General features: G+C 37.2%; 1 protein-coding gene across 6 annotated transcripts in view; it reads left to right on the forward strand.

The window, feature by feature from the left end:
• The window catches only part of MACIR (macrophage immunometabolism regulator), a 48110-nt gene that overhangs the window by 17954 nt on the left and 13906 nt on the right, over positions 1–16250 (forward strand). For 3 of the 6 annotated variants that reach the window (XM_076008253.1, XM_076008250.1, XM_076008251.1), the window contains one exon: positions 467–967. In XM_076008253.1, the coding sequence (XP_075864368.1) occupies positions 490–967 (478 nt within the window). In that variant the 5' untranslated portion in view covers positions 467–489. Of the gene's footprint in view, positions 1–466; positions 2951–16250 lie in introns of those variants that run through there. The other 3 variants (XM_012773166.3, XM_012773199.2, XM_012773156.3) reach the window with 1 other exon arrangement.

Raw genomic sequence — 16250 nt, forward strand, 5'->3', positions numbered from 1 at the left:
AAATAGTAGATGATGGAAACATTTAACTTTTAAGCCAGAAACATTTTGAAGATTCTTGTGAATGTGTATGATTGCTTTTATTTGCTTAATGTGGAGATCTGTAAAGGAACAAACTTTGCATGATTGAAAGGAGTGCTGCATTTGGAGAAGTGTCATTGTTTTCTGTTTGCTTCTCCATCTGAACTGTTTTGTAGCACTTTGGACTTCCAAAGTCTTGCTTTTTTAAGTTCTTTTTTTAACCTGCTTTTTTTAAGTTCTTGAAGGCAGAGAGGTAGTGGTCACTTCATGCCTGCTCTGAAACTTTTAATGGACGTTAAGTAGATGTACCATCATTTCTTTTCGATGGTACATTGGCTGTCTTTCTGGGCGAGCGTTATTTCATACTCCTGGAGCCTTCTAAAACGATCTGGGTTGGCCCAAGGTTCTGTGCATTATGCTTTTCTGATCTGAGTCTGTTTACTTTTAGGAGTGTGCAGACTGCTGCCTAAAATGGAAGTCGATATTAATGGAGAGTCCAGAAGTACCCTGAGCAGCCTGCCCTTCCCCGTGGCCGAGGCCAGCTCCCCGGGAAAGGCCGAGGCAGAGAAGCCCCGCTGCTCCAGCACGCCCTGCTCCCCGATGCGGAGGACTGTGTCAGGCTACCAGATCCTCCATATGGACTCTAACTATTTGGTGGGCTTCACAACCGGTGAGGAACTCTTGAAGTTAGCCCAGAAGTGCACAGGAGGTGAAGAGAGCAAGGGAGAAGCTGTGCCTTCCTTGCGCTCCAAACAGCTGGATGCAGGACTTGCCCGTTCCTCTCGTTTGTATAAAACCAGAAGTCGGTACTACCAGCCATACGAGATTCCAGCTGTCAACGGCAGGAGGCGAAGGCGCATGCCCAGCTCAGGAGACAAGTGCACTAAATCTTTACCTTATGAACCTTATAAGGCCCTCCATGGGCCTCTGCCTCTCTGTCTTCTTAAAGGTAAGAGGGCTCACTCCAAATCTCTGGACTACCTCAATCTAGATAAAATGAACATCAAGGAGCCAGCTGACACAGAAGTGCTACAGTACCAGCTTCAACACCTAACCCTCCGAGGGGACCGTGTGTTTGCTAGGAATAATACATGAATGACTTACAGAGCGTTTAAACCAGTTTAGGTCAGCCTGCACTTGGCTAGAAAAACACCCACTGCTGTACTCTGTACATGACTCTTCACATTATAGATGGTTATATCAGCTAAGTGTTCTTGGAACATAAAAATTGTCTGGATAAAATTTTGAATACAGGAATGAAATCACAGGTACTTGGGGGGGGGATATCATTCTAGAGCACGCAACTGCAAAGATAACAGAAATGTTGACCGTTAGTTTGTATAGCTGTTTAGCTAGGAAAAAAGGCTTTGGTACAGTAATTTCATCTTTATGATTCTGACGCTCAAATTGGGAATGTTATCTGCTTGGTTGTTGCTGAATTGGTATGATTCATTAGAAATTTATATCTTAAGAACTCAAGTACTTCTTGAATCTCTGTATTTTACTATACAATGTATGTAATGATTTGTTTTATGAAATTTAGAACTTGAACATTGCTGAATTGGACCACTTTTTATTTTTAAATATTGAGTTTAAATATTTTATAACTGGTTTTGCACTGAAAAATATTAACATTTCAGATTGACAAGAGAATAATCTTTCTTTACTTGCCTCAATAATATTATTGAGCAATGAATTTTTTATTTCCGCATGGAAAGTTATTGATCTCTATGGCTGTAAAATATTTCTTTATAGCGTTATTAAAGTGTGTCTTAATACAATTAAATTTGGGATACAAAGTATTTATTTTACAATGGGGGAGGGAAGCTTTTCCAGAAAGTTTCCAATATGAAGTTTTCATAAGTTGAAAAAAGTCTCCTTAGTGCTTATTTTCGAATTTAAAATTCATCTAGAACTTTAAAATGGAAAGGATTCTTTTAATTGTGGATTATAGGCATAATACTGTTTGCATCTGAATTTTCTGTAAATGAATGGAACTTTAATAGAGGATCTTATGATTTCTACTATTGAATGCTTAAACTAAGTATGAAGTGATACCATTCAGCATGGCATCAGGTCATTCCAGTTTTAGTTCTGTGCAACACAGGCACTCATTGAAATTCCAGTTTCTAGGATTAGTGTAGGAGCCTAAAGTGCTTCTATAGTTTTAATGGGTTAATCCTGGATTACTTAACAATTTATGTCAATTGCACTGGTTTAATTTGTTGCTAAAGAAATAATGCCCTGGCTTTAGTAACAAATACAGCTCAACTATTCTTGAATATATTTTGGGAAAAAAAATGTATGTAACTTAACTTTTGTAAACATTTCTATTTCTTTTTTTCTTTTTTTTTTTTTGACTCTTAAAGGTGCAATTTATGACTGAATTGGCATTTCTGGCAGCATAGAACTGCTTCAAATTTTATTTTGGGGCTGTGAGTTTCTTAGGTGTTAACAATCTAGCTTATAAAATAAGAACACCTTTTAATTAATGAGTGGGTCATTCCTGGTGCAATTGTGATTTTTCTTTAGCCAGAATGAATGGCAAACTCTAGAGCAGAGCAAGTATTAGAAAACCCTAGGAACTCTTAATCAATGTTTATTATACTTCCATTCAGGAAACCATATGAAAGAGCCTTGGGGAGGTTGGCCCATATCTTACTGAGATGATCAGATTTCTCGGTGGGCTAGAAATTTTTAGCTGTTGTATATTTTAAAGTAAATTGCACCTTTGTAACATATTGTATTGATGAATGATCACTAAGATTAACTATATCTGTACAGTCATTAGTTTGACAAGAAATAGAATCCTGTCAGATGCCAAAGAGTTGGGATTTTTACGTTTAATGATTAAACACCATTATTTATTGATGATTTACCCTGTGGAACTGTATTATTTCTAACTATGAAATAAAAGGGTGATGTAAACACACATTGTTGTGTGGTGCTTTAAACTAGGTCCACTGGGAACAGGCTAGTAACTGTTGAAGAATTCTACTGAAGCACTTATTTTGAAGCCCTATTTTTGTTAAACAAAAATACCAACAAAATATTTCCTTTTGATGCTCATTGGCATTTTAAGATAAAGGATGTATTCATGGCAATGATATGTATTCAGTCTATTAGGAAACACAGCTGTATACTTGTGAAATCTGTCCTGCCCATGTGCCTAAATTTCTTGAGCTAAATAAAAATATGTAGCTTTTTTGTTTTGTTTTGTTTTGTTTTAAAGACCAGTGAAGGGCTATCGCAAAAATGAAAAGGTTAAAAGTATGACCTATGGCATATTTACTATTAATACATTCTGAATAGTAAAAATATATAATTTTAAATTTGGTTTCCTTTATGTCAATAGTTTTCAAAAATGTTTACAGAGCCCTTTCATTATTTAAGTCTGTCTTTCTCTGCACCTCATGGAGTTGTGCTCCTGTGGTAGGTAGTAACCTATTTTTTTTAAAAAAAGAAGAGGCTGAATTTCTTTTAGCTAAAAAAAAAAAAAAAATCCATTTGAACATGGTTTTTATTTTTAACTCTTTTAAAATTTTTTATTCAATTTAATATTCTATACTAAACAGGACACACTTTGGGCCAGAATATACCTGATGATGTTATCTTACAGTGCTTTTTCTTAAATATTGCAGCACTGTAGAACTTGAATTTTTTTTCTTTTTTTGCAAAAGTACGTGGTGTTAGAGGCTCACTCAGATGATGCATCAAGTTACAATAGAATTTCATTCGTTGCTTCAATCTGAGTTGAGCTTTATTTTGCACCTCTCACTTGGATCTGGCTGTATTTTGTACCTCTGAATATAGCTCTCCTGTGGTCAGCAGAAGACTGGGGGGGATGGATTAACATGTAAACCTGTTCAGAATCCCCCAGATCTCCTGGACTCTGGTGCAGCTGGGCTACTGTTCTGGGCCCGTGGAATCCTGTACATTGCTCCTAATGTCCTACAATAGGTCATCATGTTAATATCTTTTTACTTCCCTGAGACATTTAATTAAATGATTTCCATGCATGGGGTTTGGGAAGCTCTTCAAAGATTCGGAATTAACTTTCAAAGGCAAATTGGTCTTTCACTAAAGAAAAATATTTCTTGAAATCCTATGAAAAGCAACATATTGTTGTTTTTTTTTCCCTCATTCTAACATACTTCTGTCTCAGAAAGGATTTTATTCTATTATAATCATTGAACTTCTTTTAAGAAATCTTTTAAATGACCCTGGCCTAAGTGGTTTGTTCTCTTTCAAAGAAAGTAGGAGAGACTGTCGCTGTTTATAAATGGCATTAATGCTCTAGAAGAGTTGGGGAGGAGAGCAAGCATGTACATTTCTGTAATGTGGAGAGGACAGCAAGTATTCAGTAAAACTGCCTTTTTAAACAATATAATTTGATTAAGGAAATGGAAATTGATGAGGAAGATTGCCTTGGAAATATAATAAATGCTTTTTATAAAGCTAGAAGTGGAGGCTGTCAGCACTTAATGATGCACTTCACTTTGTAATGTACTTCTTTAGATAAGAATTATGAAATGGACTTCTTTGATATTTTACATTAGAAAAACATTAAGGATTTTTCTGGCCGAGAGAAGACTACAAATAAATCCAAAGAAGAATGAGTTCGATTTGTTATTTTGAGTTTGCTGAGCCCGTAGGACACTTCCTTGCCCTAGCTGGGGGAATTGTTGAATTTGTATTCTTGCCATTGTGAAATGACTTTGTGCAAGGTTTTTATTAAATGGTTTCAGAGAAAAAGCCTGAAACCAAATCTGAACATCATCACCCTTGATCTTGGGGGTTGTGTTTGATGTCCAGATTTATGGGAGAGCACAGGATGAGAAAAGGGAGCTCGCCATCTACTGTAATGGAAGAGAGTAGCTGTATATAGTCAGTGGAATCCTTACGTGATCCTGGCTGGGGTCGCTTCTGGAACAAAGAGCTTTGATGCTTTTGCTATTGTAGAAAAGCTAGTGGCACTTTCAAAGTTTCTTCTGAACGCTCCCAAGAACGGATTCTTACTGTGTGCCAGTGGAAAGAGGAGGGAACAGTGGGTTCATGAAATTGACCTTTTAGCCTGATTCACCAGGAAGGATATTCTTCACCAAACTTTTATGTAAAAGGATTGCACATGAAATGTATATTTGGAAGACTTTGAATCTTCTATCCCTGGCTTAATGCTTCGCTTAGGAAAAGGAATTGATGCAGTAAGAAGTTCTGAAGTTCATGAAATTTAGATTTTGGCTAAGTGGTTCAAGCTGGGATGGCAAATACTGAGCATGTGTACCACTGTGTTCCTCACCTATGCACGTGCAGACATCACTAGTCCATCAGAGCAGAGTCCAGAGTGAACTCTTTATGACGTAGCCTTTTGGGTAGCTGCTACTGAACTGATCAGCATTACACAGAAGGTAAAACGTCTTTACCCACTACACACCCTAACTCTCTGCAACGGGTTACAGTGTGAATTGAAAAATGGTCTGAACGTTTTTCAGTAGACCATTCTGGATCCTGGCTTCTAGCCAGAGAACAGGAGAATGATCCCACAATGTCACTCACATGGCATCTACTGAGCACCTGCAGGCACTCGGGGGACAGAAGGGTTCAAGGACATGCCTATTAACCTTTTGCACTTGGATGTCGAGTGCAATTACTCTTTGAATGTATCAATAATTTGAAATATAACAAAATCCAAATAAATAAGTTTGTATGAAAAGAAACTCCAGTTTTTTATTCTACTGCCACGCTTTGTAAAATCTGGGGCATTTAAAAAATTAAAGCCCGAATAGAATAAAGGAATCGAGAAAAAAGCAAGCGAGTGCAAAGGGTTAATTGGGGAGAGGAAGAAGATAGCTTAAAGACACATATCAAGTGAGTGTTTTGTAGAATAGATAGTGTTTTAAGACAGGGGAGCTTAAATCCTGTGGAGCTGAAATCTGAGAAAGAACAATCTTGCTCATTTTTCTTTCAGTGTAGCCAAGCTTATATGATGTGCTTACTGACATTGCTGATCTGTATAAAAGTTGAAGTATAAAGATATTTTTCTCAAAAGTGCCTTCATAGGGAAGTCTGGAGAGATGAAAAATATGGGGAAGGCACAATCTTAACAAAATAATTGAATCTGAGAAGCATCAGGGCATGCCAACGATGTTCAGTTGTTATCTGTCTCCTTGGTAGTCTGCGGAGGTGAACTGACCCACTTTCTAGAAGAGAAGAGTTAAGGCGGAGGGATAAAGAACTGAAGCATTGGAGCTGGCAGTCGTGGGAGGAGAGCGCTATGAAGGAATCAATAAATGCATATTTTAGTAATGATTTTTTTCTGCCTTGCATTGCCAATTCCCTCTATTCTGGGGCAGGGTAGGGTGCAGGTCACAGAAAGAAAGGTTTACTTAATTATTTAGGGTCAGAGCACATTTAAAAATGTGTATTCTTATAATTTGTATAAGATGTAAAATTTATATGGGAAGTGTTTTGCTCAAGAAGTTCCCTAATATAGATTATCTTTTGAAATGATCAAATATATTGGATTAGTTGGTAGATTTCTAATATTTATAAAACTTGAGTAATCTTATTCTTCATGTAATGTTTCACATATTTTTAGTGTCTCGCTCATCTAATAAGATTTTAATGTAGTTACAAGGACAAATTTAAGGCATTAGGATATCTATAGGATTAAAATATTATTTAGTGGTAGACCAGGTGAGGTAATCCAGTCATAGTTAAAAAAGATTCATTAAATATGATGAATTGGCTTTTTTTTTTTTTTTTTGAGACAGAGTCTCACTTTGTTGCCCAGATTAGAGTGAGTGCCATGGCGTCAGCCTAGCTCACAGCAACCTCAAACTCCTGGACTCAAGCAATCCTCCTGCCTCAGCCTCCTGAGTAGCTGGGACTACAGGCATGTGCCACCATGCCCGGCTAATTTTTTCTATATATATATTAGTTGGCCAATTAATTTCTTTATATTTCTAGTAGAGATGGGGTCTCTCTCTTGCTCAGGCTGGTTTTGAACTGACTTTGAGCAATCTGCCCACCTCGGCCTCCCAGAGAGCTAGGGATTACAGGCGTGAGCCACCGTGCCCGGCCTGGCTTTTTTTTTCTTTAGAGAAGAAAAGCATATTATATTACGTGTGGTATAACATTGCCTAACTACCTTCCACCCCACCTCTCCACCCAGAAATTCATTTCTTAAATGTTTACTGGGACAAGCTTTCAAAGTGAAATAGATGGGGATGATGTTTGTTTTTTTCCTCCTGATTTTCTTTAAATTTCCTTGATTTTTTTTTTTAAGAACTTTTTGACAAGATAGATACCAGAAAATAAATCACTGCACGCATGACTTTCCCCACCAGGCCAGGTCACCCTGTGGAGAAACCATAGAAAATACTACAAATGATAGTTGTTCCTAATTTGTGAATAGAAAAGTTACAAAATCTACCTCATTTGTGTTATGCTATATATATAGTCCAATTAATAATGAGAGAAGATTCCTTTGTATATTGACAACCAGATGTAGTGATATTAGGAGGCCACAACTGGAATGCCCAGAGAGCTATGATGGATTTGATATAAAAATGTATAAAAACAAATCCTTGTTTAAAATAGAACCACTGAGACCAAAGTAATTTATCTGTAGAAATTGATGCTTCTTAAAATCCATGGATTCGACCTTTATTTATTCATCCGCCAAATATTTATTGTGGTATTAGAATATATTAATATTATTATATGTCAGCCTCAGGGAGAAGGTATAGGGTTACAATGTTCGTAAGACTCACAATCTATAGTCAAGAGCAAATAGTTAAATTTTAAAATAAGTGCTTCTCAATAAACATAGATTTAAGATTTTTTTGAGCACCCGAAGAAGAAAGTTCCTAATACCATTTTATGTGTGGGAAAAACTTCACCAGGGAAGCTATGCTTGAGCCTGGAAGGTGAAGGGGAGTTTTTCAAGTGGGCAGGAGGGGTGGGGCCTCCCAGGCAGAAAAGAATACTTATATGGGAATATAAAGCCGGAAAAGGCTTCAGAATTCATCCAATCTACCTTTCCTGCTATGTAAACCAACCCGGACAGAAGTGTGTCTATCATATATATTTCTAAAAATCTTAAAGAGAGGAAATCATGTTCATCAGCATAGTTTGACCCAGGTTTTCTGGTGAAAAGTTTAGCAGTACAATTTCAAATCAGGGTACTGGAACTGCCAAACAAAATTTTTCAATCAGCATTTCTCCTAATTGTACGATCTTTTTACCTTCAAGTACCTTCCCCGGCCTCAAGGAGCCTCTCGTGTTTTGCGGGTCTTTGGCGGCTTGCACAGATAATAGTTGCATCTGTGTTTGGGAGACAAATAAGCTTTTGGGGACCAAGGGCCCAGTTTTGAGTGTTACTTGGGAACATAGCTGGAAACTCTGGGTCCCAAGAGGAAGTCAGCAGTGCTTCACTGCAAAATCAGCCTGGTGAGAAGAGTGGGGAGGGAATCCAACTTTCCCTCCACTGATCTTGTTCTTTGTGTAGAATTGAATGCTCTGCTCTGCAAGTTCCAAACCTCAACAAGTTCTCTTTTGAGATTAGAGGATGTTCTGGGAAACACAGTGCTCATGAGTCTCTAAGATTTCTGATGACTCCATTACCCTGAGCCTAATTTGTCTAGTCATCAACCACTCCCAGAGCTCTCATCTGCAAGCCTCTTTCTAGGACTTCAAAGGACTATTTGCTGGGGGAGAAGGGGAAAAGAAGGAGCAAGTACATATGCCTGGGGGCTTTTTTTTTTTTTTAATCTAAAGTAATTTTTTGGAAGCCAGCAACTCATTTCTCAGTTTCTCTTTATTTATTTATTGTTTTAGAAAATTTCCATAATCTATGCTTTTATTTTTTTTAATTTATTTTTTTCAGTATATTATGGGGGTACAAATGTTAAGGTTACGTATATTGCCCTTGCCCCTCCCCCCCAAGTCAGAGCTTCAAGCGTTTCCATCCCCCAGTTGGTATGCATCACACTTCTCTTTCCTTTAAGGAGCCAGCTGTAAATAAAATACTGAAACAGCTAATATGTTTGGCCCTTCTCATAAAGTGTCCTATGATTGTGACCATTTTGATTTTGTAGTTTTATTTATTTAGTTATTTTTTAGAGATGGGGGATGGGAGTCTTGCTATGTTGCCCAAGCTGGCCTCAAACTCCTGGGTTCAAGTGATCCTTCTGCCTCAGCCTACCATGTAGCTGGGACTACAGGTATGTGTCCCTTTGCCCAACTTTGATTTTGTGGTTTTAAAGATAAAGTATCACCTGCCCTGGCTCCAACACTTTTTTGTAAGATATGGCTAATTAACATGAGCCTTAATTTCATTTTTTTTTATAAAATGGGAAAAATAATTTCTACTTTACAGTTCTTAGGAGAATTAGATATAATGTATGTAATGTAAAATGCCTGTCACATAGTAGCTGCTGAATAAAGTACAGCCATTGGTAATAATAAATCTAGAATCTGAAATTCCTGATTTGCTGTGTTTTTATTCTCTCCGCAACTGCTTTAAAAAAGTTCTAGATAGTAAAATAAAAGCACTGCATTTAAAATTTAAGTATTTTGGATAAAGTAAAATGTATGTGTATGTGATGTATGAATATACACTGTCCCTCACACCCAATTAATGACCTAACATTGTGTGTCCTAAAGTGGGCTGTTGACATCTTGAAGGGTGTAAAAATGATCCACTTGGGTGTGGGAAGAAAATATTAGACATCCTTACAAAATATTTTTTTACCTTACTCTTTTAAATTTTTTATTTGTTCTATGCATCGTATATTTAGTTTACTAGTATAGCAGTAAATGCTTAAGATATATAAGGAAACATACATATATTGGAGATATCAACCCAATTTTTTTAACTCTTTTTTTTAATCTCGTGAACATAAGAGATTGGATGCCACTGATCTAAGTGCCCATTTATAACATAAACATAAATATGACACTTAGAACAATCCATTATAACATAAAAAGTCTTCTCATTGAGTCCAGTTTACCTTCTTGGAATTTTATCTTATTTAATATTTGAACATAGGCTTGAGATTTAGTGAGATTAGAAAATGACCATTTTTAGATACTTATAGACAGTTTTATTTTGATTCTTATTCTACATATGTTTGCTAGTGATTTTCTATCCAGTGCAGTACTTCTTTAATTTCTTGAATTTGCTCTCTGGTTCCTATTTTAAGGACTCGATACATTTGGGAAATAGAAGATACTAGAACAGAACCCCCCTTTCTCAGTAGGTTTCTGATGTTTGCATCTACAAACCTTTTCTGGTGCTCTCATTGTATTTTTAGGTGGGGACTTCTGAACCCTGTAGTGAAACATTTGCTGAATATCCCATTTGCAGAATCCATTATTTGTGCCTCAAGTGAGGTTGTGTTCTTGGCAATGGTTTTTAGTCATGTCTTTTAAGAGCATAATACCTCTTTACCCTGCCAAGCTTTCTGCTTCTTATTAAGCAGTTCTTTCAGGCATCTATCTCTGGTCATTTGAACACCTTTTTTTAAGAGGATTAGCAAAATTCCTAATCTTATTCTTTAACCCATGTCACTCATATAGAATATGTCTCTCCAGAGGTTGGTTTGATTCTCTTGCACTGACAAGTAAAAAGTTTCATATAGTTATTATACTATATTAAACTGTACTATACTATACTATACCACACTATACTGGGCAGTGTGGGGAGGGTAAAACCTAAGACTCTGTTGTGATACACTTTGTTGTCAGAAATTGTCCCGGCCCGCGGGACCTTCTGTTACTCGTGGGGTCAAGGGGGACCGTGCCTGAAAGAGATGGGTGAGAGAAAGGAAGAGACCAAGCAAAGGGTTGTCAAGGTGTACTTTACTTGGATTCTTAGTAGGTTTTATAAGCATACAGAAACAAGGAAGTAGAAACAGAAAAATAGAGTGGGGTGACGATGAGTCTTGGGTTTGGGCTAATCAGCCCCAATCAGCGTCTTATCGGTATCGAAGCTGTTTGTGACAGATTACTCAACCCCAACCTGGCAGGTGGTCGGGAACAATTGCAGTTAGCACACCCTGGAGCATTCCATGGTCAGCACGTCATGGAATGCATTCTTCTCGGAGCTATGGCTGTTTTCGTTCCGGGAATTTTCCAGGGCGAAGCCCGTGCGTAGGACGAGTCATAGGGGAGTTGAGGGTCTTTGGGGGTCCTTGCCTCCAACAAGAAATTTTGCCAAAAAAGGGATAAACAACATGAATGACATTAAGTGTGTCTGGAAAGTGGCTTACTCCTCTTCTCCCTCACCTACTCCTTCCACTTTTTCATGATGCTGCCACAAATTCTAAGAGTCAAAGTTGAACCCAACCCTCTATGGGCCCCGCCTGCTCTGGCTGTCACAGCGTTTAAGGCACTGGGTTAGTTGTGGGCCAAGGAGCTTTTTTCCAGGAACCCATACATTGTGCTCTTCATCTTTAGGACTAGCCAGCTCTCATCAAACTATGTCATGTAATGCACCTTGGACACAATTATTTGCCATAGCTAACTTTGCTACAGTTACTTCCAGCTAATCTGTCATAAGGCACACATGTTACTTTTACTTAATATGAAAAGGGATCCATTTTCATCATTTTCTTACTCTTCTTAAAAAGAAGGAAAATATTTCTGTTTTTTTTTTTTTAGTCTACGTACCATAACCTATATGTTTACATCTCTACATTAGACTTGTTTTGCTGTCATTTCAATGCCTAATCTGGTTTCTAGTTTGTATTTTTTTGTTGTTGTTTTTGTCAAGGGTAAATTGGGAACCCAGAGGGAAATTTTTCAGTTATTTCTGCTGGAGTTTTCTTGAATTACTAACAATGCCCCTATTTGTCGTGTAGCCACTGTGTAAACTGATTCTGACAAAGACTGTTGGGAATTCAGCTTGTCTTCATTTTTCATAAAGAAATATATTAACTATCTTTTGATCTTTGTTTCCAAAAATCTCCTGTGACTGGTACAGCTTCCTTTTTCATAGCTTCTGAAGTAAAAACAAATTTGTCTTTTTTATGCACAATGGGTTCTGACAGTCTCAAAATGATATTAATACTTCCCTTTAAGGCATCATGATGTAGCTAAAAGACGGACAAATGGCAAAAATTTTTTAAAAATCAACATTTATTTGGTTCCAGATGGAAAAGGCAAAATAACCTGTCTGGTTTAAATCTGTATTCACTACGCCTCTGTAGCTGCTAGTTTTAATAAAAACAGTGGAGGCAGTGGAAAATTGGGGTGGAGGAGGGCTTTGTGAGCATGTGATTGGATGTTTTTGGAATTACAGAGATTTTCACAAAACACTTTGTACTTAAAAGCTTTTCAAAGGAGCATTCCATTCATACAACTTAGCTATGCAATCGTGGTTTATAACAACCCTCTATGTGATTGGTTGCTCTGTAAAAATCTTGTACTAACAAGTCTCTTTTTGTGGGCTGTACAATAAATAATTGCCATTCTCAGACTTTGTATTAGCATACCCGGGGAAGTCTTGTTTCTCCTTCTTAAGTCCTGCAGGTTAATAGATACCATGCTTCATATTCATTCTATCAGTGCTTTGTTTTGAAGTCAGTTACTATTGTAGAACATAGATATATATATTTTTTCCTTTGACCATTCTCTAGGCTAAAAGTGCTTAGATTTATCCAGATGATGTATTGAGAACCTACTGTGTGCACATAATGCTTTTGGCATTAAGTAGTAGATGGCTCGTAAAGATGACAATTAGTGGTCAGAAAGCCTTTAAGTTTTCCCTGAGTTAAGTATTATATGCTCTTTGTTTTGTGTAAATATAACCAAAGGGATAGTGGAGTTGAGTTGTCATGACAGCTTTATCATTGGCTTGACAACTTGATAATAGTTACATGCTATCATTGATGTATAATTCAAGAAAGAAACTGCAATTACTGTTCTAAAAGGAGATAAAGAATCTTTACAAATAAATAACTTAACTTAATATTGTAAAAGTCTGTGGTCTCAGTATAATCAAGTCAGCCTACGTATGAGGGTTTGAGGGTAATTGCTCTAGATTTGTTCAAATCCTTATGACACCAATAGTGTCAGAAATGAAAGGAGCAATGCAAACAATATGGAAACTAAGAAAAAAAATCCAAGTTGGTTCAGGAACAGTCACCTCCTCCCCTTTTGTAAATTATCACCTGGTTTAGATTTAAAAATAACTTTTCAATTGCAGACTTCCAAGTTTATCTCACTGCTCTCAGTGCCGTGGGCTCTATGTGGATGCACAGTGTGTGTTAACAGTGCTTTTGTAACCAACTTGGGATTTTTAAAATGTCTTGTTATTTCGGTGAAGTCTGAAAAAAAAGTGACTGCTGAAATATGCAAGAATTAGAGCAAGGTGATAGGATCCGGAGCACTCTAATGAAAGCCTGACCTTATACTTCAATTTGTTTATCTCCCACACGATCTTTTCTTCTGAAAAGTTTGATTGCATTGTAGTTGGATTTTGTTGATTAGGACGATTATGCTGGAATGACTTTAAAATCTCTTTGCATGCACTGTTTAGTTTGAGCACTTCTTGCAGCCACTCCAAGAAAGACCAGAGTCCTACCCTAAATTCCCAGGAAAACCTGGCAGAAAACCTCCCAGGAAAGAGCAATGGTATATAGGGAAGCTGTTATCTTAGGCTGCACGTAGTTCTGTTATTCAGCACTGCTAAGATTGGTTATCACATTGAAAGCTGATGACTGGACAGAGGCAGGCCAATCTAAAACCACGCAGAATATGCTAACTGAAAGAACATGGGCCTTGAAATCGGACAAGACCTGGGTTTGAGTTCTGGGCTTGAACCCTGGCACCGACACTCTTAGCTGTATGACCTTGAGCTACTGTCTTTGAGACTCGGTGTTTAAATCTATCATCGAGAATGTAAACTAAGTTTACATGTAATCACTTAGCACAGTGTCTGGTGCAATGGTTACTCCTTTTTGTCCAGCTTACTTAGAATAAAGAAACAGACATCCATTCACCTTTGACAAGTGATAAAATGTGTTCGCATCACTCATTTTTATTTGACTTTTTTTTTTATCATTAAAAAAAATGCCATGGCATGTCATAGACCATGAAAATTCAGTTTAAAAATAATTTCAAGCGTTTTTCCTGATTTGAAGAACAAGTTATTCTCTCAAGATATCTGTTATATTTGATATTGTGCAACGGAAGTGGTATAGCTGATATCAAATCTAAATCAAGTTTCCAAGAAAAGTGTAAAACCATGGGGCATTTGCTTCTAGCTGAATTTTGAAATAATTTGTCTCTCTCTCATACTTCATTTTAATGGTGATGACAATTCATAAAATAATGCATAATCAAACCTGCCTATCAAGGTAAAACAGTGTCTAGCTCACTGATTTAAATTTTTTTAATAACAAAGAAAGAAAGAAAAATCTCTTGCTCTTCCATGGCTAAACTACAAAGCATCCTTTACGCAGATGATAAAATTAATGAAATTATATAACATATATATACATTTTAGAAAGCATTTCTAAATTGCTTCCCAGTCTAGACCTATAGGTTAGTTACAACTGGTTAGACTTTTAAAATATTTTTTAATGTTCCCTGATATGTAGTGATAATTAAATATGTATGCTCTTTGGAATCAGATATTATAGTTTAGCTAAGTGAATTAAATTGAAAATAATTTAGAGAGTAAGTGTTGAGGTGGAAATGTAGGCTTACCTTGGTTTCATATATTACCTTTTAAGTAAGATGTATTAAAGCTTTAATGCTGAGTCTTTTAGTTATTAAATCTGCTTCATGTTTTGGTATAATTCTAGGCTAAGACTTTCCAAATTCTCCCCTCTCAGGCCTAAGTCATTAAATGGATTGGTGTAGGATCCTAAGGGATTGTTGTTTCATAATGACATCAATTTATGAATATAGTTTTGAAAATATAAATATAATTACAAATTTAATATTGGAGATCATGGTAACCAGCTTTCCTGTTCTTTTCTAGGTTATTTTTTATTGACTCGATCTGTTTTCTGTGTGATCCCCTAATCTACTTACTTAATATTTGCTGAAACAGCAGTTTTATGAGTTTGTGCCCTGAAATTTTGCTCAGTTTGAGAGCAGCAGGTTTCTCTAAGAAATCTTTACCTAGGACTATTTTGTTCTTTTTCCCTTGGTAAAAGAAGCCAGGAACTTTCTAGACCAAACCAGAGCTATTCTGATAAATATAACCTCATTTACACAATTTTTTAAAATGTCATTTTAGGTCTCATCTGTCACAAGGGAAATCAGTTTTCCTTTAACATACAAAGGAGAGAGAAAAGTTAAATATAGTAGATAATCCTGATGCAGTGACCATGGTGAGGTATGGCTATTTTCCAGTCTGAGTTCCCTAAAGGGAGGCAGTGAGCTTAGGAACCTGTGGTCAGGTGGAATGAATGAAAGAAAACAGCAGTGACCTTTGGATCAGGGGAAAGGCCTCATTCTGCTTCTGGCTTTTCACAGCTTATGTGTTTGTGTTTTTAATGTGTGACTGAACCTGAAAGTTCATCTCTAATCTCCATCCACAGGGAAATGGCAGAAATCCTAACCATCCAAATGATACAAATTTAAATTTCCTGTGGAGGAAAGGTCAGTCATGTTCTGTTCGCTGGGGACAGTCTCAGCACAGCAAGCAGTCCTCCTGATTAAAATTTCTGTTGAGAGCTGGTGATTTGTCTGATTGGAAAACTAAACAGCTCCTTCATCAGCTAGCTAAGATGACGTCACTGGGGCACCATACACTGTCCAACCCATCTCAAATATCAACTTCGTTTTAAGACTGAAAAACAAAAACATAGGGCTGCATTTAACAGTGACTATTTATAGTTGTGCCATGTAAGGCTTCCAGTTTCCTATCATTCCCATTGTTCTCTAAAAATAAAGACCCATTTAAACGAGCAGGACTGACAGTGATCTTGTGATGTATTCGAGTCATTGTTCAGTGTGTAGGACCAGGGGAGCACCAAACCCCGGTCAGCCCTGCTGGGGACCCGGCTGGGAGGGGCGCTGCCTTTATCCACGTAGATACTTGTTTGCACACTGGCACTGCTGAGAAAATAACACTCCTGTGGTTGGGTTCTGCTTTTCCAGTGAGAAACACAAGCCCTTTCACAAGATGAGCACACAGCCAGCATATTTAGTTGGCGACAAATGACGGACCTAATGAATTAGACCAGCATGGGGACGCTTCGGTGCCCCTC

The sequence above is a fragment of the Microcebus murinus genome, chromosome 11 (genome assembly GCF_040939455.1).
Source record: "Microcebus murinus isolate Inina chromosome 11, M.murinus_Inina_mat1.0, whole genome shotgun sequence".
Lineage (NCBI taxonomy): Eukaryota > Metazoa > Chordata > Mammalia > Primates > Cheirogaleidae > Microcebus > Microcebus murinus.